The sequence below is a fragment of the Somniosus microcephalus genome, chromosome 9, assembly GCF_052327205.1.
Source record: "Somniosus microcephalus isolate GS21.2 chromosome 9, FLI_Smic_1.0, whole genome shotgun sequence".
In the NCBI taxonomy this organism is placed as follows: domain Eukaryota; kingdom Metazoa; phylum Chordata; class Chondrichthyes; order Squaliformes; family Somniosidae; genus Somniosus; species Somniosus microcephalus.
In genome coordinates, this window is record NC_140995.1 from 217539728 (window position 1) to 217566881 (window position 27154).

General features: G+C 43.5%; 1 protein-coding gene across 3 annotated transcripts in view; it reads right to left on the reverse strand.

The window, feature by feature from the left end:
- Positions 1-19791: 19791 nt before the first annotated feature.
- LOC147113036 (serine/threonine-protein phosphatase PP1-beta catalytic subunit) overlaps positions 19792-27154 on the reverse strand; it is a 123883-nt gene continuing 116520 nt past the window's right edge. For 2 of the 3 annotated variants that reach the window (XM_085997906.1, XM_085997905.1), the window contains exon 8: positions 20737-26017. In XM_085997906.1, the coding sequence (XP_085854032.1) occupies positions 25913-26017 (105 nt within the window). In that variant the 3' untranslated portion in view covers positions 20737-25912. Of the gene's footprint in view, positions 20283-20736; positions 26018-27154 lie in introns of those variants that run through there. The other variant, XR_015079618.1, reaches the window with a different exon arrangement.

Sequence of the window (27154 nt, forward strand, 5' to 3'; positions counted from 1 at the left end):
AATGTTCACACTTTGAGACAAGCCTGGCGCAAATTGTGGCCTTCTGTAATGTTTGCTGAAGGTTCTTCTTCAGAGGAGGAATTTCATGGGTTCAATGTTCATCCTAAGAGGAGTACAATAATGGAAATGGCTGGCATGGTGAAAAATGTAGGCCCAGCAAACCCTCTACATCACCTCAGTGAAAGTGATATTGAGCAGTGGGTTGATGCAGATAGAGAAGTTGCTGTTGTGCATATGCTAAGTGATGATGAAATAATTGAGAATGTTTTGAATCCAAAGAAAGAAAAGGAAAGTGAGATGGAAAGTGAAGAGGATGAGATTTCTGAAGAGAAGAAGATTTCTTGGGCTAAAGCTGCAGAAGGATTTGCTTCATTCCTCAAATTTAGTGAAAGGCAGCCTTGCTACTCTGCCCAAGAAGTTATGGTGTGGAGATGCCGGAGTTGGACTGGGGTGGACAAATGTAAGAAGTCACACAACACCAGGTTATAGTCCAACAGCTTTCTTTGAAATTACAAGCTGCTCCTTCGTCAGGTGAAGTGGAGAAATGCATAAAGACACAGCTTATATAGTCAGAGAATAATGTCAGATGTTTACAGGTAATCTTTCCAACTGCCATTTATCACACCTCGGCAGAGAGATAATCACAGCAGTCAAAGGTGTGAATGGTGTCCAAACAGGTCAGTCAGGAAAACATTACATCAAAGAACAATGAGATATTGCAGATGCTATTTCCCTTAGCAGAGGGGTCAAAAACCATGGGGCACAGATTTAAAATAATTGGTGGAAGGTTTAGAGGGGATTTGAGAGGAAATTTCTTCACCCAGTCTGGAACTCACTGCCTGAAAGGGTGGTAGAGGCAGGAACCCTAACCACATTTAAAAAGTACTTGGATGTACACTTGGGATGCTCTAACCTGCAGGGCTACGGACCAAGAGCTGGGAAGTGGGATTAGGCTGGATAGCTCCTTGTTGGCCATAGCGGACACGATGGGCCGAAATGGCCTCCTTCCGTGCTGTAACTTTCTATGATTCTATGAATAAGCAAACACAGTGGCTAGCTCTAAAGCGACATTGGAGAGAAGCCTTATAGTAGGTCTTCACCATTCTCTCACTTTCCTTTCCCTGATTGTAAATTAATGTATGGCATAAAGGTGCAAGGGAAGGGGACAAAAACTGGTTTTAAGAAATTCCTCTTGTTCCCAGAAGATCTGTACATACCTTGGACGGTCAAACTGCATCTAGTTAAAAAACGGACCGTTTCCTTCCAGGTAGCATTGTCCCAGAATTATATTTGATTGAAAGAAAGAACTTACGTTTATGTGGCGCTTTTCACAACCTCAGGACGTCCCAAAGCACTTCACAGCCAATGAAGTATTTTTGCAAAGTAGGGAAACGCGGCAACCAATTTGACACAGCAAAGTCCCACAAACAGCAGTGAAATATTTTTTTTTAGTGACCTTGGTTGGGGGTTAAGTATTGTTCAGGACACTGGGGGGGAACTCCCCTGCTCTTCCTGAAATAGTGCCGTGGGATCTTTTACGTCCACCTGAGAGGGCAGACGGGGCCAAGGTTTAATGTCTCATCAGAAAGTTGGCACCTCCGATAGTGCAGCACTCCTTTAGTACTCCAGCCCACTCTACATGGGTTGACCCCGAACATCCTGCCTAGTGGCCAAGTAAACCAAACAAATCGCTACTTCAAGGTGGTAGACCAGCACTTTCCTCAGCGCAACCAGAGACCAGTATCTCCCACATCCAGAGAATACATTTTAAAAATTATGGTAACAAGGAAAATTATGACTCTGCATGAATCTCAGTAAGGTTACTTACTAGTCTCATCTCCCATTAGGCAATATAGAAACATACAATCCCAAACCTGGTCAATTACAAAAGGAGAAATCTCTTTCAGAGCAGCAGTGAGTGATGGGGTTCCAAGTGTATTTTTTTTAATACTTGTTCATGGGATGTGGGCGTCGCTGGCAAGGCCAGCATTTATTGCCCATCCCTAATTGCCCTCGAGAAGGTGGTGGTGAGCCGCCTTCTTGAACCACTGCAGTCCATGTGGTGAAGGTACTCCCATAGTGCTGTTAGGGAGGGAGTTCCAGGATTTTGACCCAGCGACGATGAAGGATCGGTGATATACTTCTAAGTCAGGATGGCGTGTGATTTGGAGGGGAACTTGGAGGTGGTGGTGTTCCCATGCGCCTGCTGCCCTTGTCCTTCTAGGTGGTAGAGGTCGCAGGTTTGGGAGGTGCTGCCGAAGAAGCCATGGCGAGTTACTGCAGTGCATCTTGTAGATGGTACACACTGCAAACACGGTACACCGGAGGTGGAGGGAGTGAATGTTTAAGGTGGTAGATGGGGTGCCAATCAAGCAGGCTGCTTTGTCCTGGATGGTGTCAAGCTTCTTGTTGAAGCTGCACTCGTCCAGGCCAGTGGAGAGTATTCCATCACACTCCTTACTTGTGCCTTGTAGATGGTAGAAAGGCTTTGGGGAGTCAGGAGGTGAGATACTCACTGCAGAATACCTAGCCTCTAACCTGCTCGTGTTGCCACAGTATTTATGTGTGTGGCCCAGTTAAGTTTCTGGTCAATGGTGACCCCCAGGATGTTGAGAGTAAGCTTGCCAGGAACATAAAAACTGACTGTAAAAGCTTTTATAGATATGTGACGAGAAAAAGATTGGTGAAGTCAAGCGTAGGTCCCTTGCAGTCAGAATCAGGGGAATTTATAATGGGGAACAAAGAAATGGCAAACCATACTTTGTACATACTGTGGTTCTGTCTTCACAAAGGAGGACACAAATAACCTCCCAGAGATGTCAGGGAACATAGGGTCTGATGAAAGGGAGGAACTGAAAGAAATCAGTATTTGTAGGGAAATGGCGTTAGGGAAATTGACGGGATTGAAGGCCGATAAATCCCCAGGGCCTGATAATCTACATCCTAGGATACTTAAGGAAGTGGCCCTAGAAATAGTAGATGCATTGCTGATCATCTTCCAACATTCGCTGGAATCTGGAACAGTACCCATGGATTGGAGGGTAGCTAATATTACCCCACTATTCAAAAAAGGTGGTAGAGAGAAAACGGGGAATTACAGACCGGTAAGCCTAACATCGGTAGTGGGAAAAATGCTAGAGTCCATTATAAAAGATGTAATAGCAGAGCACTTGGAAAACAGTGTCAGGATCAGACAAAGTCAACATGGATTTACAAAAGATAAATCGTGCTTGACTAATCTACTGGAATTTTTTGAGGATGTAACTGGTAAAATAGATAAGGGAGAACCAGTGGATGTGGTGTATTTGGACTTTCAGAAGGCTTTCGATAAGGTCCCGCATAAGAGATTAGCATATAAAGTTAAGCCACATGGGATTGGGGGCAAGGTATTGACTTGGACAGAAAGCAAAGAGTTGGAATAAACGGGTCTTTTTCCGAGTGGCAGGCAGTGACTAGTGGGGTACTGCAGGGATCAGTCCTTGGACCCCAGCTATTCACAATATATATTAATGTTCTAGACAAGGCAACTGGATGTAATATCTCCAAGTTTGCAGACAACACAAAGCTGGGTGGGCATGTGTGCTGTGAGGAGGATGCCAAGAAACTCCAGGATGATTTGGACAGGTTGGGTGATTGGGCAGAAGCATGGCAGATGCAATATAATGTGGATAAATGCAAGGTTATCCACTTTGGTGTCAAAAACAGGAAGGCAGATTATCTGAATGGCAATAGATTGGGAGAAGGGGAAGTGCAACGAGACCTGGGTGTCCTTGTGCACCAGTCACTGAACGTAAGCATGCAGGTGCAGCAGGTGGTTAAGAAGGCAAATTGTATGTTAGCCTTCGTAGTGAGAGGGTTTGAGTACAGGAACAAGGATGTCTTGCTGCAGTTGTACAGGGCCTTGGTGAGACCACATCTTAAGTATTGTGTGCAGTTTTGGTCACCTTATCTGAGGAAGGATGTTCTTGCCATGGAAGGAGTTCAGCAAAGATTCACCAGGCTGATACCTGGGATGGCAGGAATGACGTATGAGGAGAGATTGGGTCGATTGGGCTTATACTCGCTAGAGTTTAGAAGAATGAGAGGTGATCTCATTGAAACTTATAAAATTCTGACAGGACTGGACAGACTAGATGCAGGAAGGATGTTCCCGATGGCCGGGGAGTCCAGAACCAGGGGTCACAGTCTAAGGATAACGGGTAAGCCATTTAGGACAGAAATGAGGAGGAATTTCTTCACCCAGAGAGTGGTGAACCTGTGGAATTCTCTACCACAGAAGGCAGTGGAGGCCAATTCATTAAATATATTCAAGAAGGAGTTGGATATATTTCTTAAGGCTAAAGGGATCAAGGGGTATGGCGAGAAAGCAGGGACCGGGTACTGAATTTGGATGATCAGCCATGATCGCAGGCTCGAGGGGCCGAATGGCCTACTCCTGCTCCTATCTTCTATGTTTCTATGATGGTGGGGGATTCGGCGATGGTAATGCCGTTGAATGTCAAGGGGCGGTGGTTAGACTCTCGCTTGTTGGAGTGTATGGCCCAACATATCCAAGATAGGAAATGATACACCAATCTGGCTTATGTAATATTTTTAAAGTTTTAAAACATTTTCATGGTCCAATAATGGGGGAAGAGGAACATCTTAATTCCTGAAGGTTAAGCTACAAAACTCCTCAGAATGATCCAGTGCCTCTCACATACTCACTCAGCGCTGCATCATCAATTTAAATGGATTTCTATTCTAAGTCTGGGTTTACCACATCAGTCAACATCCAACATTGGCCCTTATGCACCTTGAAGTGCCTATCATAAGAGTTTACAGAATGCTAATTATTGCTCTCTCTTTAAAGTGATTTTTAAAATAGAAACAGTCCTGTTGATGATGGGTGCAAATGGCCAATAAAATAGGTACCAAGCTTTATGGACAGATGAGTCATTTTCATTATGCCCATTTGACTCAGTCACTTAAGTTTGTTGAGAACCTGATTAAACACTAAATTACTGAGATGAAACCTTAATGGCACTTTTCTAATAGGCTTTTAGCAGGACTTGATGGAAAATTTCACAGACCTGAAACGTTGGACTAGATTTTCGGGAGCCGTCAGGCGGGGTTTCAGGCGTGTGGGGGGGAAATCCCGAATTTGGGGGTCCTGACACCATCCCGCCCCACGTAAGTTTCAGGGGCGGCGGGTACCCGCCCCGCACTGGGACCCGCCAAAACCAGGCGGGAAGGAATTAGTGCCAATTAACTGCCTGTTAACAGGTAGTTAACAGGCAGTTTTTAGCCTAATCCCTATTTTGAGGGGTTTCGTGTGGGTTTCCCGACGGAGCCAAACCACGCCAGGTAGAGCAGGCGGGCCGTCGGGTTGAAGGAGTTGGAGGGGTCGCGATGTCGGCGCTCAGGTGAGTGATGGGTGCATGAGTGCAAAGGTAAGTGCGTTTGGTGTGTCTAAAGTGTGTAAAGAACTTTTACTTACCTGTACTTACCTTCACAGCCTTTCTTCCTGTAGCTGTCGGGAGTGCATCACTCAGCCGGAACTTAAAGCTGAACGGCTGCGATCTGTCAAAAGTGACAGCCTTCAGCTTTGAGTGCCGGTGTGAGTTCTAACTGAGTCTGTGCAGAATGACTCATGTCAGAACTCAGACTGTCAGTGTTTCACAGCTTCAAACAGCTGTCAAACGCTGATATTTCATCTGTCAAGGACTCGTGACAGATGAAATTTCAGTCTGTGACGTCACCTGTTGCCGGGTGGCCCTTAAATGACCTGCTGAGCCCGCTGGGCGGGGTCAATCAAGGGAAAATCACGCGGACTGGCCGGACGTCAAAGTAGGTGGGACTAAAACCCGAAAGAGGAAGTCCCCCCTTCTTCCCGACAGGTTCGGCAAAATTTACCCCATTATCTCTGTTTCTCTCTCCACGGATGCTGCCTGACCTGCTGAGTGTTTCCAGCATTTTCTGTTGTTATCTCAGATTTCCAGCATCCGCAGTATTTTGCTATTGTGTTGATGAAAATTTTGAAGCTTTTATAAGGTGTTTACAGGTGAACGTGAAACATGAAAAGTTTCCAGTAGATTTATTTCAGAAACCCTGTCTGTTAAGAGTAATGAGGAAGTTACTTCTGTTTATAACCAAACTAGATCATGGAAACTAGTTACCTGATCAAGGATTCAGATACAAGAGCAAAGCTCAAATGCTTATATAAAATGTCATCTTTAAAGTACTTTCCAGTTCTTGTCTGTTTTGTATAATAGCTTAACTCCCCCCACCTCCTCCATTAAAATTTTAGATGAATGTGTGTTCTTGCCTATTCCAGAGACATAACTACCATGCTCTCCCTTCATTGCTACCAAATGACACTTTCTAAAATTTATTGGGATATGGGCAAAGCTGGCAAGGCCGCATTGATTGCTCAACCCTAGCTGGTAGAATGGATTAAGAAAACCTTACTTTTGCATAAGCAGTACACGAATGTATCGTACAGAGTTCATCAAATGCCAATAATTCACAGCAAACATCTTTTAGCCTGTAATGACTTTGATGTGTTTTTTTTCCATAGTAGAAACATTAAACCAGAGTGGGGTGGGGAGTGAACAGCTTCCTTTCAGCCTCCATGAGAACTACTTGCATTTATATAGCGCCTTTAACGTAGTAAAACGTCCCAAGGCCTTTCACAGGAGCGTTATCAAACAAGATTTGACACCGAGCCACATAAGGAGATACTAGGACAGGTGACCAAACACGTGGTCAGACAGCGCGGCTTAAAGGTAGAGAGAGGTAGAGAAGCAGAGTACTTAGGGCCTAGGCAGCTGAAGGCATGGCTGCCAATGGTGGAGTGATGAAAATTGGGGATGCGCAAGAGGCCAGAATTGGAGTGCCGTGTTTCAATTTGCAGTCAGTCCAGCAAACATGCAAAGGAGGAAAAGTTGTAACTTAGCTCTATTACATTCGCCAACAGGTTTGCAATGCTGCCACTCCAGCACCACTTCAGCCTTAACCTGCCCCTTGCTCCCCTACAACTCCACTCAGTCCATGGCTGGCATTCGCTCTGCCTCCGGCCTACCCTACCGCACCCCGGTCTCAGCCCTGCTCTTCCAGTTCCCGACTAGGCTTCCACTCTTCGGCCTGCGAGGAACATCATGGAAGATTTACTGACATTTTGAGGTTATTGGGTTGTCAAATTAAGTGTTTACAAAAGAAAAAGACACCATTACAAAACATAAATCTACCCACTGTCCCTTCAGGCTGCAGTAAAAAGGAATTGAATTTTTACTAAAACAGGTTTACACAAATTTGTTGTGATAGGAGCACATGACTTAAACTTTGCAGTTTACACTGACAAGTTCAGAAATCACAGAAACCCCACAGGCCATTTCAGCCCATCGAGCCTGCACCGACACATATCCCACCCGATCCCCGTAACCCCTACACCAACACATATCCCACCCTATCCCCGTAACCCCACGTATTTAATCCCCCTAACACTAAGGGTCAATTTATCATAGCCAATCAACCTAACCCGCACATCTTTGGACTGTGGGAGGAAACCGGAGCACCCGGAGGAAACCCACGCAAACACGGGGAGAATGTGCAAACTCCACACAGACAGTCGCCCGAGGCCGGATTCGAACCCGGGTCCCTGGCGCTGTGAGGCAACAGTGCTAACCACTATGCCACCGTTGCATTGATATGGAGCCTTTAACATAGATAAATGTCCCAAGGCACGTTACAGATGCGTAATCAGACAAAAATGGATGTCGAGCAAAAGGAGGAAATATTTGGAAGGGTGACCAAAAGCTTGGTCAAAAAGGTGGATTTTAAGAAAGATCTTAAGTGAGAAGTGGGAGGCTTAGGGAGGAAATTCCAGAATGTAGGGCCTGGACAGCTGAAGCCATGGCAGTCAATGGTGGGGCGAAGGGAGGGGTGGTGGGGGAATGCAAAAGGTCAGAGTTGGAGGAATGGAGATCTGGGGTAGGGGCACCAGGTTTGTGGGCCTGGAGGAGGGCAAAGGCCTTGACAAGATTTAAACAGGGAATGAACATTTTAAATTGGAGGCATTGAGGGACCGGGAGCCAATGTAGATCAGCAAGGACTTGGGTGATGGTTGAGTGGGACTTGGTGCGGGATAGGATATGGGCAGCAGAGTTTTGGATGAACTGTCGTTTACAGTGTGGGCAATTGGAGGCCGACCTGGAGAACATTAGAATAGTCTAGTCTGGAAGTGGAAAAGCTATGGATGAGTGTTTGAGCAAGAGTGTCAGGCGGAGGAGGGTGATGTGATGGAGGTGGAAGTAGGTGGTCTTTATGCTGGAGAACTTATGGTGTGTTCAAAGCTCAGTTTGGGTTCAAATCGGATGCTGAGGTCGTGAAGAGTCTGGTTCAGCCTGAGACAATGGTCAGGGAGGGGGGATGGAAGTTCAGGTTGGCTGCTGCCCACACTATTCTCATGAAGCCTGGAGGCTTCCTCCTGGCCCATACTAAAATAATTTAAAATGTACCTTTCTGGTGCCTCTTCACAGAAATCACAGAAACCCCACAGTGCAGATAGAGGCCATTTCAGCCCATCGAGCCTGCACCGACACATATCCCACCCGATCCCTGTAACCCCTACACCAACACATATCCCACCCTATCCCCGTAACCCCACGTATTTAATCCCCCTAACACTAAGGGTCAATTTATCATAGCCAATCAACCTAACCCGCACATCTTTGGACTGTGGGAGGAAACCGGAGCACCCGGCGGAAACCCACGCAAACACGGGGAGAATGTGCAAACTCCACACAGTCACCCGAGGCCGGATTCGAACCCGGGTCCCTGGCGCTGTGAGGCAACAGTGCTAACCACTATGCCACTCTTCTGCCGCATTGCCTGGTAAAACTTGGCACAGCCCCCAATCCGTCGAGGCGTCTGTCTCATAAGAATTAGGAGCAGGAGTAGGTCATACGGCCCTTTGAGCCTGCTCCGCCATTCAATAAGATCATGACTGATCTTTGACCTCAAGTCCACTTTCCCACCCGATCCCCATATCCCTCGATTCCCCACGAGTCCAAAAATCTCTCTCTCAGCCTTGAATATACTCGACGACTGAGAATCCTTTGGGGCAGAGAATTCCAAAGATTCACAACCCTCTGAGTGAAGAAATTCCTCATCTCAGTCCTAAATGGCCGACCTCTTATCCTGAGACTATGCCCCCTAGTTCTAGGCTCTCCAGTCAGGGAAAACAACCTCTCAGCATCTACCCTGTCAATTCCCCTCAGAATCTTATGTTTCAATGAGATCACCTCAGTCTTCTAAACTCCAGAGAGTATAGGCCCAATCTACTCAATCTCTCCTCATAAGCCAACCCTCATTCCAGGAATCAATCCAGTGAACATTCGTTGCACCGCCTCGAATTTCTCAGATAAGGATACCAAAACTGTGCACAGTACTCCAGGTGTGGTCTCACCCAAAGCCCTGTACAATTGTAGTAAGATTTCCATACTCTTGTACTCAACCACCTTGCCATAAAGGCCAACATGCCATTTGCCTTCCTAATTGATTGCTGTACTTGCCTGCTAACTCTGTGTTTCCTGTACGAGGACACCTAAATCTCTCTGAACACCAACATGATAGTTTCTCACCATTTAGAAAATATTCTGTTTTTCTATTCTTCCTACCAAAGTGAATAACCTCACATTTCCCCAGGTTATAAATTGCAATCATGGTCCGATGTACGTCATAGGGCACTGGTTTGTATATTAAAAGGGCCTACCGCCCAAAACAGGCCGGTGCTCCAGCCGCCCAGTGGAAGGCCCCTTTTGAAGATGGCAGCAGTTGGATCACGAACTGGTAATGGCCATTTTCGGGCTGTTACCAGCCCGTTTACACCGGAAGGCTCAAGTTACCCCAAATAATACTCGATATCACACTTGATATTAAGAAACATTTTAAAGAATGAAGGGTATGTAACGATGATGGAATACCACAGTCAGTGACCAATTATAAAATAACGCAACATTGTCTTGCAAATTTTAAGGCTCAATGTGAGGAAAGGTGGTCATGGTAATGGTACAATTTTGTGCCTAGTAGTGTCAGCCGTGGATCAGTGGGTAGCACTCTTGCATCTTGAGTCAGAAAGCTGTGGGTTCAAGTCCCACTCCAGAGATTTGAGCACAAAAATCTAGGCTGATACTCCAGTGCAGTAATGAGGGAGTGCTGCACTGTCGGAGGTGCCGTCTTTCGGATGAGACGTTAAACCGAGGCCCCGTCTGCTCTCTCAGGTGGACGCAAAAGATCCCATGGCACTATTTTGAAGGAGAGCACGGTAGTGATCACCGGTATCCTGGCCAATATTTATCCCTCAATCAACATCACTAAAACAGATTATCGGGTCAGTATCACGTTGCTGTTCGTGGGAGCTTGCTGCGCGCATATTGGCTGCCGCGTTTCCTACATTACACCAGTGACTACACTTCAAAAAGTACTTCATTGGCTGTAAAGCACTTTGGGACAACCGGTGGTCGTGAAAGGCGTTATATAAATGCAAGTCTTTCTTTTTCTTTCTAGTATCAGCATCAAGCACTCCTTGGTCAGGTCCAGTAGCAGAGCAAAACTCCCTCTAGTTAACCTGAATAAATTGCACCAGCCCCAACTTCATAGAGTCATAGAGTTATACAGCACAGAAAGAGGCCCTTCGGCCCATCGCGTCCACGCCGGCCATCAAGCCCTGTCTAATCCCATTTTCCAGCATTTGGTCCGTAGCCTTGTATGCTATGGCATTTCAAGTGCTCATCCAAATGCATCTTGAATGTTGAGGGTTCCTGCCTCTACCACCCTTTCAGGCAGTGAGTTCCAGACTCCAACCACCCACTGGGTGAAAAAGTTTTTCCTCAAATCCCCTCTAAACCTCCTGCCCCTTACCTTGAATCTATGCCCTTGTTATTGACCCCTCTACTAAGGGGAAAAGCTCCTATCTACCCTATCTATGCCCCTCATAATTTTGTACACCTCAATCAGGTCCCCTCTCAGCCTTCTCTGCTCCAAGGAAAACAACCCCAGCCTGTCCAGTCTTTCTTCATAGCTGAAGCGCTCCAGCCCAGGTAACATCCTGGTAAATCTCCTCTGCTCCCTCTCCAAAGCAATCACATCCTTCCTATAGTGTGGCGACTAGAACTGCACACAGTACTCGAGCTGTGGCCTTACCAGCGTTTTGTACAGCTCCATCATAACCTCCCTGCTCTTATATTCTATGCCTCGGCTAATGAAGGCAAGTATCCCATATGCCTTTTTAACCACCTTATCCATCTGTCCTGCTGCCTTCAGGGATTTATGTACATGCACACCAAGGTCCCTCTGATCCTCTGTCTTTCCTAGGGTCTTACCATTCATTGTGTATTCCCTTGCCTTGTTAGTCTGTCCAAAATGCATCACCTCACACTTTTCAGGGTTAAATTCCATTTGCCACTGTGCCGCCCATCTGACCAACCCATCTATATCGTCCTGTAGCCTGAGGCTTCCCTCCTCGCTATTTACCACCCCACCAATTTTCGTGTCATCTGTGAACTTACTGATCATACCTTTTACATTCACATCCAAATCATTAATGTAGACCACAAACAGCAAGGGACCCAGCACCGATCCCTGCGGTACCCCACTGGACACAGGCTTCCAGTCACAAAAACAACCTTCCATCATCACCCTCTGCCTTCTGCCACTAAGCCAGTTTTGGATCCAATGTGCCAAGGCACCCTGGATCCCATGGGCTCTTACCTTCCTGACCAGTCTCCTATGCGGGACTTTATCAAAAGCCTTACTGAAATCCATGTATACCACATCCCTGTTCCTGGGACTAGGGACAGGGTCACTGGCAAGGCTTGGAAGCTAAGCAGAGCCAGGCCTGGTTAGTACCTGGAGGGGTGACCATCAGGGAAGACCAGGTGCAGGTGGTCACGGAAGGAGCCCCGAGGAGGGGCGGTTGGTGAGAAGGTCACGGAAGGAGGAGCGGCTGGTGAGCAGGCCCGGGCGTTGGGCTGAAGATTGTCGGACAGGAGGAATGGTGAAAATGGAATGGCGGCGCACACCGACGCAGTCATGGGAGCTTGCAAGATCACATTTCGTTGTTCATGTACTTGTGCAATGACAATAAAGTTGAATAATTATTATTACCCTCATTCACAAGAGCAAATTCTAATGCACCAGGGTGAACTTCCCCATTTGTACCAATCATACCTTTATTATCTTTGAACAAGATGTGCCCAGATTTGTGCCGAGCCATTCTTCAAACACCAGGTTAGGGCTGCTCAAACTGCTTTCATGCAAGGACTTCTGCCACTGCCTTGAAGGAGGAAGCTTTACTAACCATTTCTTTTTCTGCCAATTTGTTAAGAAGTGCAATACGCACACAGTACCGGAGGCTCATTTACAAAAACAAATTTATGAACCAAAATGTTTTAAATTTATAGAAATACCTCAACGTACAGATCCTTAACAAAAGATAAACGCCTGCAAACATTGGCACCATAATACTGGACAGCACAGCAGAATATAACAGCTGGAAACAATTACAGCAGATTTAACACCAACAGGAACTGCATGACTGTAGCATTTATTTTAATGGGCTCAGTCCTTCTGCTTTTAGTGAAACTGATCTCTCACACAAAATGACTACAAAAAGATAAGTGGTTTTGCTCCAATATAAGCACTGGAAATACTGAATTGTTTCGGTTTGAGATTTTCAGCATCCACGGTGTTTTGCTTTGGTTTTAAGTGGTTTTGCTCAGTGGGTTATGTGCAAATAGTGACCATATTGGTAATGTTAAACTTGCGCACGTCTTTATTTGGAAAAGGAGTTACAAGGTCACCATCTCACCTCCTGTCCCTTTATACCCCCACCCAATAACATAAAACCTATTAATTTCAAATGTAAATTCAAGACAATAGATTTAGATTATTTCATTTTGCTCCATCTCTCTCTACACCTTCCAGGGAATCTAGAATGTGTGTCCTCATTGCAATGGGTAAGAATTGAAAGTTTTACATTCTCCTCTCCCTCAGTCAACTCCCCGTAAATGTAAGGAGAGGTCAGTTAGTTACTTTGCTTACTGAACATTTATGTGCCTGTTGCTTGTAAATTACGTTGGAAGATCTTTGGAAGGACATCTTATAGATTGACAGACTTTAAACCTTGCCATTGCAAAGTTTTCTTTCCCAGAAAGAGTTTTGATTTACACATTTTCCAACCCAATATTGACATTTGGCAGGAGGACGATGGAAAACTAGCTGAAGTCCTAGAATACTTGGAATAAAAATTCAGCTTCTTCTAGTTTCTGGAAAAAGGAAATTGCTACACAACTTTATTCGCACATTTCTCCATTTATTGGGGCTTGAGGGTGATTGAGAACATTACAGTTAAAAAAAACCATTTGAAATGTGGTACAATGGGGAATGGGGGAGAAGACATACACAAGTACTGCATATAAAAAGAAACTCTGCTCATACAGATGTGGTTTTTTTGTTTAGAAATAGTGACGTGACAGTAAGTCAAGAGGGAAATAAATGACTTGTCTCATTTAGGTGCCAGTGAATAGTTAATGTTAAATAAAACTAACCCTTTTAATAATTACTTCTGCACTGCAAAATGAAACACTTTCATAACTATTAAAGAGTCAATATTACATCCTCTTTTTTGGTGGGGAAAGGAAGGAGAAAAGCAAAAAGAACAAAATCTATGTGGTTTTGAAAAATATTGAAGCTATTTGATATTGTCAGCCTGCTATGATTGGATTCTAATTTCCTGCGCGCACACGCTCTGAAGTGTGCTCTGAATGCTCATGAACTACTTTACACATGTTTCTCTCAATCAGCAGAAATTATTGATTGCACAAGAGCCAATCCCACAATGATCTCATGGTGCTCAACCCTAAATGGTTATTAATCACAAGATAATTACAGATGAGGAAGACCATTTGGCCCATCTTGATTCATCCACCCGCGAGATTGTAATATTGGCCCAGAAATTCAGGTAGGGGGCTTCCCGCGGGTGCAAGCCTCCGACCTGTACTTACCTAGCGCGCCGACCGTTGAGCTGTGGGCCCGCGTGGGATTCCGATCCTGGGCCTCCTCCAAATGCCGGCGCGCAGTGCTTGCGTATCCCAGGGGCGGTTAGTTCGACGCGTCCCCTGGGATCACGTGGGCCATGGAGAGCCAATGGTAGCAGGGAATGCTTCATTCATAAATTTGACAGGAAGACCTGTCAAATCTATGAATACAATTCAGCCCCAAAACATCAAAAAAATTTTTTTTAATCACATTTAAAATAACTATAAATTACATAATAACTATTTTAAACAATTTAAATTTTTGAAAAAATTAATTAGTTTCTAATGGGGCTAAAAATAAACTTACCTTTCTTTAAAGTATTTAAAAATAATAAACCTGTGGAAAAAATGTTTTAATTTTACTTAATTCACCACTTACCTTGTTAAAAGCAGGCCTTGCGACTGCTTTTTAGAAGCGTAGCTGCTGGAGACTTACCCTCCCAGAGAAAGCTGCAAAAAAAACGGAAGTTCCAGGCGTACGCGCTGCCTCTCCGGCGCACGCATTCGACCTGTGAACCCCTTCCTTTAAGGGAACAGAAGTTCCGGTTTCCCGCGCATGCGCAGTGCATACACGAAACCGACACTTTTGTTGGGTCTACACATGAGTACCCAGCGCATACTCACCCGTGGGGACCTGAAGTTCTGGCCCAATCTTTCATTGTTTCCTCCAAATGTTTAATAGGATTCCAGGGTTTTGCCTCCACTACTCCATCTCTGCATTGGTTGGACATATTTAGCTTTGAGTCTACTAAGACTCCTGGGGGAAAAATTCAGTATCGTCCATTTTGGGGCGCTAATATCGGCTGGGCGCAAAGTTTAGCGCCCGGCGCTAATGATAGCCTCCGACTGCAAAATTCACCTCTATCGCCCCTGGAGCTGATTTGAGTGCTAAATCAGGCGCTACACACCTATTTTAAGGCGCAAATGTCAGGGAGCGAGGCGCTACCTCAGAATGCTACCGAAGCTCAGGCGATGCCAGTTACCATGGAAGCCAGACTGGCGCCGTCCAGTTCTTAAAGGGGAGGGGCCATCTTGCTGGCCAGCCACTCCCTGCTCATTGCAGCCTTGAATCTCAGCCTGGAGAGACCTCAAAAGCAATTGTGTTAGAAGCAATAATGGATAGGCCCAGGGAAAGAGCTCAGCGCTTCGGAACCTCAAAAGTGGTCCCGAGGGCCAAAACTCCTTAGGACAGCGTTAAAACCAAAAATGTTGCCGACAAGAAAAGGCAGGAAGCGCCCGCCTTTAAATAGCGCTCCCCCAGCCCCTTCCTGACTTGAAAACGCGCCTCTCTACCTGTCGTTCCTAGTGGCAGGCGCTAAGGCAGGGGGCGCGACTCTATCAGGTGTGGGGCACTGCACGCTTGACTGACGTCACGATCTGCGGGCGCAGGAGATCGTGGCGGTAGCATTTAGCGCCGCCGCAAAACGACTGGTCAATTCCACAGGTTGTCACTTGCTTAAAGTTGAGGAAGTCGGTCAAGCAGGAACTTCCCCTTCTGACTGTTAACCAGGTTACTGTTGTCCAGATGATCCTTCATTTTACTCCCAATACTTCCATTCCATGTAAAATAATGGATTTAAGACTAATGGGCTTGCAGTGGCCTGCTTTTGTTTTGTCATCCTTTTAGAATATGCAAATAACATTAGCCTGTTTTCAATTGATTGGTACCTTTCCAGCACCCACTAACACCTCAATCATCAGTGCCTCACGGTGGCATAAATTCATTTATCTCTGGGGATATCGGTTTTGAGCCCATTTAGCTTAACTAGAAATTCAATCTCGTTTAAAACAAAGTCATGACTTTTGCTTCGGGTAAGTTTGGGGAGGGCATGTTGCTCTTATCACTCTATACCGAGGATTCCCCTCTACTGTGGTTGACACGGCCCTTGATCGTGTCCGTTCTATTTCCCGCACTTCTGCTCTCACCCCTTCCCCTCCCTCCCAGACCCACGATCGGGTTCCCCTCGTCTTCACCTTTCACCCCACCAGCCTCCACATTCAACAGATCATCCGCCGCCATTTCCGCCACCTCCAACGTGATCCCACCACCAAACACATCTTCCCCTCACCTCTTCTTTCAGCATTCCAAAGGGACTGCTCCCTCCGCAACTCCCTGGTCCACTCCTCTATCACCCCCAACACCCCTTGCCCCTTCCCGTGCAAGCGCCAGAGGTGCAACACCTGCCCTTTTACCTCCTCTCTTCCCACTGTCCAGGGCCCCAAACACTCCTTCCAGGTGAAACAGCGATTTATTTGTACTTCTTGCAATTTAGTATACTGTATTCGCTGCTCATGATGCGGTCTCCTCTACATTGGGGAGACCAAACGCAGATTGGGTGACCGCTTTACGGAACACCTCCATTCAGTCCGTAAGGGTGACCCCGAACTTCCGGTCGCTTGTCACTTTAATTCTCCGCTTCACTCCCACTCAGACCTCACCGTCCTCGGCCTCTTGCACTGTTCCAATGAAGCTCAACGTAAGCTCGAGGAGCAGCACCTCATCTTTCGATTAGGCACTTTACAGTCTTCTGGACTCAGCATAGAGTTCAACAATTTCAGACCATAACCTCGGCCCCTCCCTTTTTTTTCTTTCAGATGGCAGCTGTCTTTCATTCTGTCAGTGCCATTTACACCTCATCTAGAGCCATCTTTTGTTTCTTAACTTGTCCCATTACCATCTCCTTTTGCCTTACACCATCATTCCTTTTGTCTCCTAAATCTCCTGCCTTCCATCCTATCACAGACCTTCCCTTTTGTTCTTTCCTCCCCTCCCCTTTCCCTGCCCCTACACGTACTTAAAAACCTGTTCCATCTCCAGCTTTTTCTAGTTCTGACGAAGGGTCATCGACCTGAAACGTTAAACTCTGTTTCTCTCTCCACAGATGCTGCCTGACCTGCTGAGTATTTCCAGCATTTTCAGTTCTTTTTACTCTATACCCCTGTACTTTTATAGTTATTTCCATCTTCTAGATTTAACCATGTCATTCTATTATTCCCACATCATAGTTCCGTACTGCCACAATAGCCTTTAGTTCCAGCTTCCTATTTTCAATGCTTCTAACGTTCAAGTTATAGATTTGCCTCGTCATTTCACTCAACGCCTGCTTATTCCTGGTCTCGGGTTCATACACTTCTCTCTGGGCCTGTGTCTGTATCTTACTTGTTGACTGCCTTTCACCCCACAATCTGTCTTACCTATCCAACCTATCTACAGTAGTTATGATTTTCTATTGCTGCCTCAAATGTTCCTTGCCGGTTTGTCTCTGCTTGGGTTAAGTGCAGCACTGTTCTCTCATCATGCTGCCATGTATTTACTGTTTCAACTTTGTTTTGTGAACTCTCCTCCTTTCCGAAGTACTGGAAGAGTACCAGAGAACATTATTTCAGATCCCCACTCTTGAGCCAACCTTCTGATGTGAATTTAAAGGTCCTTATGTTATTTCTCCCTATGTCATTTACCCCCATGTGAACTACTACCACTGGGTCCATCCCAGTTTTCTTCAATATCCCTTCCAACCTTATAAGTATAGTCAACTTTGCCTCAAAATACAGCAGCTAATTTTTTATTTTTGCAAAAGGTTGTACCTTTTCTCTGCTAAAGACAATTAGAATCATTTCAGCATTAGGGCAAAAGCAGAAACTAGTACAGCAAAACAGGGCTGCTCTAGTAGGGTGTCAGTGTATGAATATTTCACAAAATAGCACATTACAATAATATTGCTGTGGAATATGAATAATCTTCCTTTACACGGCAATGTCACCAATCTGTGCAGGTGAAGACACTTTAGCCATAATACTGTTAATCATTTTACACAGTTTATGTTGATCAATACAAAAGGAGAAAGTAATATCCTGTGACCTGACAGTACTGTAACATTCCCAGGTGTCAGTGTGACTGTTTTTCTTACTACTCTAGACGGACCAGAGTGGGCAGTGTCTCCTTAAACATACTGGGTTAAAAAGCATTAAAGGGAATGAGGAACCTGGCTGGTTAAAATGGGGACCAAACCACTTGCTTTATTATACGTCCACATGAGTTGTTTTAGACACTAGAGTTTCTGTTAATGTGTTTTTCTATTAACTGTGTAATCTGAAGATTAGGATATTTTACTAACATGCCCAGGAGCACTAAGCAAACCAGCTGCATAACACAGGTACAACATGTTTAACAAGTGCTTGGTTTGTTTCTCTGTAGCCAACCTCAAATTTTCCACTAGTTCATCGCTATTGGCGTTTCCATGGAAATTTTCTTCTGCCAATTAAGGTTCAGCATGATTTAATGAACTGAGAGATTATACCCGTCAGGAAAGATTGAACAGGCGGGGGCTCTTTTCTCAAGAAACGCCGAGGAAGTTATCCGTTAGACGCATTTTATGATTATGGAAGGATTTGATCGGGTAGAGGTAGAGACGACGTTTCCACTTGTGGGGGAGTTCAAAAATATAGGATTTTCACTAATAAATCCAATAGGGAATTCAGGAGAAACTTCTTTACCCAGAGAGTGGCTAGAATGTGGAAGCCACTACCACAGGGAGTAGTGAGGCGAATAGCATTGGTGCAATTAAGGGGAAATCTAGGTAAATACATGAGGGAGAAACATGCTGATAGGTTTAGATGAAGAGGGATGGAGGAGGCTAGTATGGAGCACAAACACCAGTTGGGCCGAATGGCCGGTTTCTGTGCTGGCCGGTTTCTGTGCTGTACTTACTATGTAATTAAAAAATATATATATACTAGATTGTCAACCCTTACCAACCAACTGGTTACGCCACACCCTTCATGTGGACACGAAGCAGCTTGGCTTGCGTGCATGCATAGAACTCCACTTCACCCGATCACAGGGCGGCATGGAGGCAACAGTATGATGTGGGTTTGCATCATTCCCAGAGCAGATACCTATAGCATAACTATACTGTATGCTCTTTTGGTTAATATTTAAAAGAAAATTAAAGAACCTTTTGCAAATTTGTTGATGGCCAGCAGACTAAGTGCTAGCTGCAAATAAATCTTCAAATACTACAAACATGTAATAATTAGAATGTTTGGGAAATTAAATCAACCATTCAGCTCCTATTTACTCTTGAAACAATCTGAACACTAACAAATTATGTTCTCTAAAGCTACTTCGCAAAACACTTAAATCAAAAAGATTCTGAAGGGTAGATCAAATGTCAACTACCAGGTTATTACACAACATTTTGAATCTCCCAACCACATCTCTATTTTGAAATTAAGTTAATTTAATATTGTACACATGCAATTTTGCACGAAGCACACTGAATCAAATTATGCAAAGCAACCTGCTAGGCAAGGCTCCAGAGTTACAATTGGCAGGATTTTACAGACAATGCTGTAGTGTGTGTGTCGCACACATATATCTGCACAACATTGGTCTTATTTTATTAAACAAATGTAAAAGAATAAAACGCACACAAATACTCCCAATTTATAAATCAACATAAAAGGTTTGGCAATTCAAAAGTCACACCGCACTTAGATCGAACCAAGCAAAATGATCCAGAATGATGACTGAAACAAATGATTCCAATTCTCAGTTAATCATCATGGCTCCCAATTATACTAGTTATCAGGAGAGAACCATATCCACTTTGTTAGCCCACACAAATTGCACCTCTAAAGGGATTGCATTGTTTGTTCCCATTATGCAGTACCCTCCATCATATAGAAATAACATTTGACAAAATGCAGTGAGTTTTTATAAATTTATTCAAAGATGACAAACATAAAATGGATTCTGAAAATTTGTAGCCTGAACAATTTTGCACTGAACAAAGTTTTGTTTTAAATTTAAAAGTTGCATGACGCTTTGAAGGAAAGAAGTGCAACCTTTAATCTAAGAATTTTTAAAGTGAAAACAAAAACAGGCCATTTTCTTAAAAAGGCTTAAAATAGTTAATTTAAATATCACTCTTATTTCCCCCCCCCCCACAAACTAACACACACTGTAGTTGAAAACAAACAAGGGTCTTCATCGGCTGTGTTCCATCCTGTGACAGTTGTACATTTTAATACAATGTTTTAATTTTGTTTTCTATTATCTGCTAATTTACTGTCACCAGGTTTCTCCCACTATTAATATGTATGTAGCATTCTCCAGGAATCAAAACAAGCAGCAGCATACGCACCGATTTCTTTCAAGAGATTTGGCTGTCCAAATAAGTCTTTCGTTGTACAATATCGATCCTGGTGAATGAATGGGGTGAAAACAAACCCAGTAAATGCAAGATTTGATACAGGCTTCTATATGGGACATGAATTTACCAATTTCTCCAAAGGATTTTTTTTACATAGGTGCAGTCCCATTTTGGTTGAGGGTTGATCAACCCAGCTAGAGCTTCGCCATAGTAAATCTTAACTGATATTTGGCAAGACTTACTGGTAGACATGAATTGAATATTTGATGAATAAAACCAGTAGATTTTTGAAGAATAATTCATGTTGCATAAATGATAATAGTTGTGGTGAAGCAGAAGGAGATAAAAGTTAATAGTAAATAATATTTAATCTGACCAGGCAAATGTGGACCATTAGTCTTATCTACAGACAAAATATTTATAAGGCACAAGCCAGAGGAATACTCGTATAGAAAATCAACAGCCAGTATGCATTTAGAAGGGGAAAGATCCTGCCCAATAAGTTTTGATTTTTTTTTTTTTTTTTTTTTTTGAGGGCATTACAGAAATAGTAAACAATGTAACTCCAAGTAACAGTTTATTTGAACTTTCTGAAAGCTGAAAATGTTCCACAACTTCAAGTGAAATGAATGCTGGAGTCCTTCATTAAGGAAGCAGTAGCAGGGCATTTAGAAAAACATACTGCAGTCAAACAGAGTCAGCATGGTTTTAGGAAAGGGAAATCATGTTTAACAAATTTGCTGGAGTTCTTTGAGGATGTAACAAGCAGGGTGGATAAAGAGGAACCAGTGGATGTGGTGTATTTGGATTTCCAGAAGGCATTCGATAAGGTGCCACATAAAAGGTTACTGCATAAGATAAGAGCGCAGAGAGTTGGGGGTAATACATTAGCATGGATAGAGGATTGGCTAAGAGAAAGCAGAGAGTCGGGATAAATGGGTCATTTTCTGGTTGGCAAACGGTAACTAGTGGGGTGCCACAAGGATCAGTGCTGGGGCCCCAACTATTTACAATCTACATTAATGACTTGGATGAAGGGATCGAGTGTAATGTAGCCAAGTTTGCAGATGATACAAAGATGGGTGGGAAAGCAAGTTGTGCAGAGGACTCAAAGAATCTGCAAAGGGATATAGACAGGCTAGGTGAGTGGGCAAACATTTGGCAGATGGAGTATAATGTGGGAAAGTGCGAGGTTATCCACTTTGGCAAGAAAAATAAAAAAGCTAATTATTATTTAAATAGAGATTACAAAATGCTACAGTTCAGAGGGACCTGGGGGTCCTTGTGCATGAAACACAAAAAGTTAGCATGCAGGTACAGCAAGTAATCAAAAAGGCAAATGGAATGTCGGCCTTTATTTCAAGGGGGTTGGAGTATAAAAGCAGGGAAGTCCTGCTACAACTGTACAGGGTATTGGCGAGACCACACCTTGAGTACTGCGTACAGTTTTGGTCTCCTTATTTAAGGAAGGATATACTTGCATTGGAGGCAGTTCAGAGATGATTCACTAGGTTAATTCCAGAGATGAGGGGTCTGACTTATGAGGAAAGGTTGAGCAGGCTGGGCCTATACTCATTGGACTTTAGAAGAATGAGAGGTGATCTTATTGAAACATAAGATACTGAGGGGGCTCGACAGGGTAGATGCAGAGAGGATGTTTCCCCTCATGGGGAAATCTAGAACTCGGGGGCAGTCTCAGAATAAAGGGTCGCCCTTTTAGAACTGAGATGAGGAGGAATTTCTCAGAGGGTTGTAAATTTGTGGAATTCTCTGCCCCAGAGAGCTGTGGAGGCTGGGTCATTAAATACATTTAAAGTGGAGAGACACAAATTTTTGCAAGATAAGGGAGTGAAGGGTTATGGGGAGCGGGCTGGGAAGTGGCTTTGAGCCCAAGATCAGCCATGATCTTATTGAATGACGGAGCAGGCTCGAGAGGCCAAGTGGCCTATTCCTGCTCCTATTTCTTATGTTATGTTCTAAAAGCACTGGAATCCAGATTAAAACACGAGACTGGGTAATAAGTTAGTGAGAAAATAAAAAAAATGTGAGGTGTAAGGTCAGACTGTAGAAGTGGGGAAAATGTCGAGTAGAGTGCTGCAGGACTCAATGTTTGGACACTTGTCCGTGATCTACAAAGCCAAATGTAAGCTATCAAATCGCTGATGACAGTAAAATAGGAAGAGCAGTGGAGCAGGATTCAGCAAAAGGATATAGATTGGTCAAGCTGCTGGTCAGACAAATGTTAACTGAAATTTAACTGATAGCTGTAAGAAGTATTGCACATTATTCCAAAAAATGTGTTAAGTATATAGGCCCAGTAATTCGGGTCCCAACGCACGAGTAAGCACCATGTACTCACGCGTGGGCCCGATGGAAGTGCCGGTTTTTAGCATGCACAGCGTATGTGCGGAAAACCAGCATTTCCTTTCTTCTGAACCAAGGGGTTCAGAGGTGGAACGCGTGCACGCAGGAGCCTGCACGTGCGCACTGAAATTCCTTTTTTTTTAATTAACAGGGTTGCCCGTGCGATAAGGCCTCCAGTTTTTACGCGAGAAAAAAGCAGACGCAAGTACTTAGTTTTAAAAGGTAAGTGGTCTATTAAAGTTAGAATTTTTTCCCCCCCAGTTTTATTATTTTTAAAGACTTTACAGTAAAGTATATGTATTTTTAGACCCGATTTTTAAAAAAATTATTTTTTTCAAAAATTTGATTAATTGTTTAAATTACTTTTTTACAGTTATTAATAGTTCATTTAATTAGTGGGATTTTTAAAAACTTTTATTTGAAGTTTAAGTACTGTTTTGGGCGCCCGGAGTTTTCACAAGTTTGACAGTTCTTACTATCAAACTCATGAATGAACTTTTGCAACCTCCGATTGGTTGCCCAGTGCTCACGTGATCCCAGACGGCTCATTGAACTAACTACGCCGCTGGATCACGCAAGCACAGCGCGCCGGGAGCTGAACCGGGCCACTGACAGGAAATCCACGCAGGACCAGGCTTTAACTGTTGGCGCGCTATGTAAGTGTAGGTCAGGGGCTTGCACCCACGGGAAGCCCCCGACACCAATTTCTGGGCCATAATGAATGGAAATAAATTTGCACAAGGTGACTTAAAAAAGTACCTGGGAGTAGTTGTAGACTCATCAGTTTTAATATCTAAATAAGATGGTGAAACAATTTAAAAGGGAATTGAGTGCGGGGATATAAAGCCAGGCAGTAACGCACACATTTTCAGAAACGATGAGGAGGGATTTACAATGTATTGGTCAGACCACATTTGCAGTACTGCAATGGAGAAGGTACGAGAAGACTGATCCCAAGGGTAAAGGGGATACATTGTCAAAAAAGACGAGAGAAGCTCAAGTTCTACTCTAGTGGCTAAGGAAGGACCTGACTGAAGTACATAAATTGGGAAAGAGAAGGTGAACTCACAGTAAGTCAGGAGAGCGGGACAAGAATAGGTAAATTTAAATGAGTAAAAGGCAAATTTAAAAGTTGAATTTCTTTACTCAAAGTGTAATTGTTTGGAATAATCTGTCAGACAGAGCGAGAGAGGCAGAAACATTAGCATTATATTCAAAATACACCTGGATGCTAAAATGGAAGGGCTGGGGTACTACAGGGATGAGTTTTAAGCCAAATACCCTTTTCTTTAATCCTCAATGGTTATGTTCTTAAAATAATTCATAGAAGTAAATACTGTTATCTACATCTTTGATGTAATATCCACTTCACGAACGGATTATAAAACCTCAACACCTTTCCCCCCCCCAGTGCAATTAGGAAACAGTGAAATATTATGATATATATTCCCCAAGCTCATGACCTCATCTGGTATGGTGAAAAGCCAGAGCAACAGCAACATCAAAACCTTTTGTTCTAAAGGAATGTGGTACTGTCAGTGTCTGGCAATGGAAGGAATGAAATAAGAAGCAAAAAAAAGTCTACAGAAGGAAGCACCAGTTTATGCAACTCGCCCTATCAGGAATGGCATGACATGAGATTGTGGTGCTAATAGAATAAGAACACTTACCTTTTTCGGTTACAATCCAAAATGATGTCAGTTTTTTTTAAATTATATTATTCTACCTATTTTTCAAATAAATAAAGTTAGAGACTTCTTGATGCAACAAATGACAGTGCAAGGGTTAAAGCATGAAACCAGCAACACTTCGCAGAGAAAAGAAACAATAAAATCATCGGATCAGGTAGAAGATTGTATTGAAAACAGCAGAAATAGGGCATCCTTAACAAAACGATCTCAACAGAATAATGCCCTCAGGCTTCATTATAACTGATTTACATAAATAAGGGAATAGCCCTCAAAGACGGTGCACTTCAGATTTTGCCTTTGGAAAGCTACAGCTTCAATCTTCAGAATATTCAAACACAAATTCATGAAAACAAGGGCTGCTATATCTACGAGTAGATCATGCTATTGTGGTTTTAATTTAAAAAAAAAAAAGACCTTTAACTATCATGTAGTGTGTACATTCAAATTCACTGGCATCCCAAATTATGACAAGCAAACATCACCCCCCTCCCCTCCCCACACCTTCAAACAATGATGTAAATTCTCAGGACTGGGATGAATTTTTAGAACTTTGAAAAGATTCAAGTGACCTGGAGTCCTTGGTTAATTTTCTGTTGAGGGCCATTACCGATGACCCAAAATCATGTGTCATAGTTCAGATACTGACTGGGTCTCGTATGCCGAACTGAAATCAGAAAAATGTGGGAGCCACAAGCTACATGTAGCCCTACACAAAACCATATTAAATCATTTAAGTCTCGAGCTGGGAAGAACTCTTATTCCCTTAAAGCTTCCCCTAGCTTTAACCCTTTAAAAAAAATGTATAAGGTTTGCTGCTTTGAAGTTGCATTAAATTTACTTTCTAAGCTTGACACTCATTCTTTTTCCCCCCTAATGTCTTCATAAATTAAGTACCGTATAGACTACCTGGAAGTTAGTTTGGAGGATTGCCATAAGGGAAATAAATGCCTCTGTATAAAAGCTAGCAAGCAGTGCAAGTACAAACAAAACAAGTGGGTAACAATAAGCAACAATCAATTGGTATGAATACCAGACTGGTGCTGTTGCAGCTATGTCATGTAATGGTACCGGACTGGTGCCAACATGAGACACTCCAAGTACCCGTTAACAGCTGTAAAACACTGCAATCCTTGTGTGGAGTTTCTAGTTACCAGACTGCTTTCATAGTTTTTGAAACAGGCCTCGATGGTGCCTATACCAAATCCGTATCTGCAGGTACATACTTCACAAATAAATAACCAAATCACAAGCAGTAAAGTTAATTTCGTTGCAAGATCGAAGGGGTTTGCCAGAGAAAGTTTGAAGGTTGAAAAGATAGCCTTTGTCCCAGCCTTTGTCAGATCTATTAACCTTCATCCCAGCCCAAATAAAATATTAATAAAATGCACTGGTTACTGTACTACATTGATTTACATTACAATATGCCACACCTGCGTATTTACTGGAAAACTTTTTTTCAAAAAGACTTAGTTATTTAATTTCTTTTTACAAGCATTGAGGCTCACAAAGACAGTAGCAGATGGTTGAACGGTGCTTACAGGTTACATACTTTAGTATATGAACTGGTATACTGGTAGCTTTCTCTGTGTACAAATGATAAGGTGTTTGAGGCTGTCCTTGCTATTCACCTCTTCTTAGGCGGGTTTGCCGTGCGAGGGGGTGTAACAGGGCGGCCAGAGTTCAGACCTCCATACTGGTATTTTGCTTTCTTTTCAGAAGGTTTTAGAATCTGAAAATAGAAATAAAAAGCACATTTAATGAATCAGATACAATAATCTGATCAATTCAGGGACCTCAAGTACAAGTTCAAAGTGAGTATGTGGCATGTTCAATACCAAGCATTCGTATCATACCTTTAACATTGAAGTGCCTTGTGACGCTTTTCTAAGAGGCACAATGAAAATGTATGCCAAGCTGAAGGAGAAATGACGAGGGGTGACCCAAAATGGTGGTCGTCAAAAGATGTAAAAAAAAAACTGTTAAATTTCTGTTCTGTTCTAAGCATTCAAAAGTGAGGGGAGCATTACATTAATGAGGGCCGGGGAGAACTCAAAATATCAACATACAACCCAGGCACCTTCAGAGCTGGTTCTCACACGGAGACTATTGTCCCCACTGGGAGAGATGCCTTCTCTCGGGTCCACCCAGCCTCGACACAGACTCTGCAGGTATTTCAACTATTTTGCGGAATCATTCACCCCGTGGAGACATTTAAAAGAAAAACTCTCAACTCTTCTTTCTAGAAATGGTACTCGAGTACATGGAAGAATTAGAAGGCTAGACTGTGCCATCAGAAAATGTCTCATCCACAAATAAGCTTGACACACTATAAGAACATAAAAGTGAGAGCTCATTTACACACAGGCCACAGTAGCAGAATGCTCCAGGAAATACTGCTGTATTTACCACAAAATTGCTCAGGATGGTAATAAGATGGTCAGGTGGCTCAAATGGCCACGGCCTTCATCTCAGCAAGTATCCCCCACATTTGGCTTAAATTGTAGTTGGAGAGAAAATTGATTGAGACAGAATTGAATGTTGATAGTCCCAGAACAGACCATTAGCGAGGAGGTGTCACCATTGAGATTTTAATCATACAATAAAGCATTTTCTCCATTTCTAAACTATTACTATATATGGTATTAAATTCAACAATTACTGGAAACCGAACACTTCAGATTTAAAAAGCACAATCCCATGTGCTATAAATAAATGGGGGAAGAGGGAAGGAAAAAGTCATAAAACAGAGGGCGAGTTGGCCAGGATTATTCTCCAGCAGCAGGATTTTGAATAGAGCACAGCACTGTTTAGTGAGTTGTTAAATATGAGCGGGACCCCCTGAGGGGAGAAGATAGTAAAATGGTCG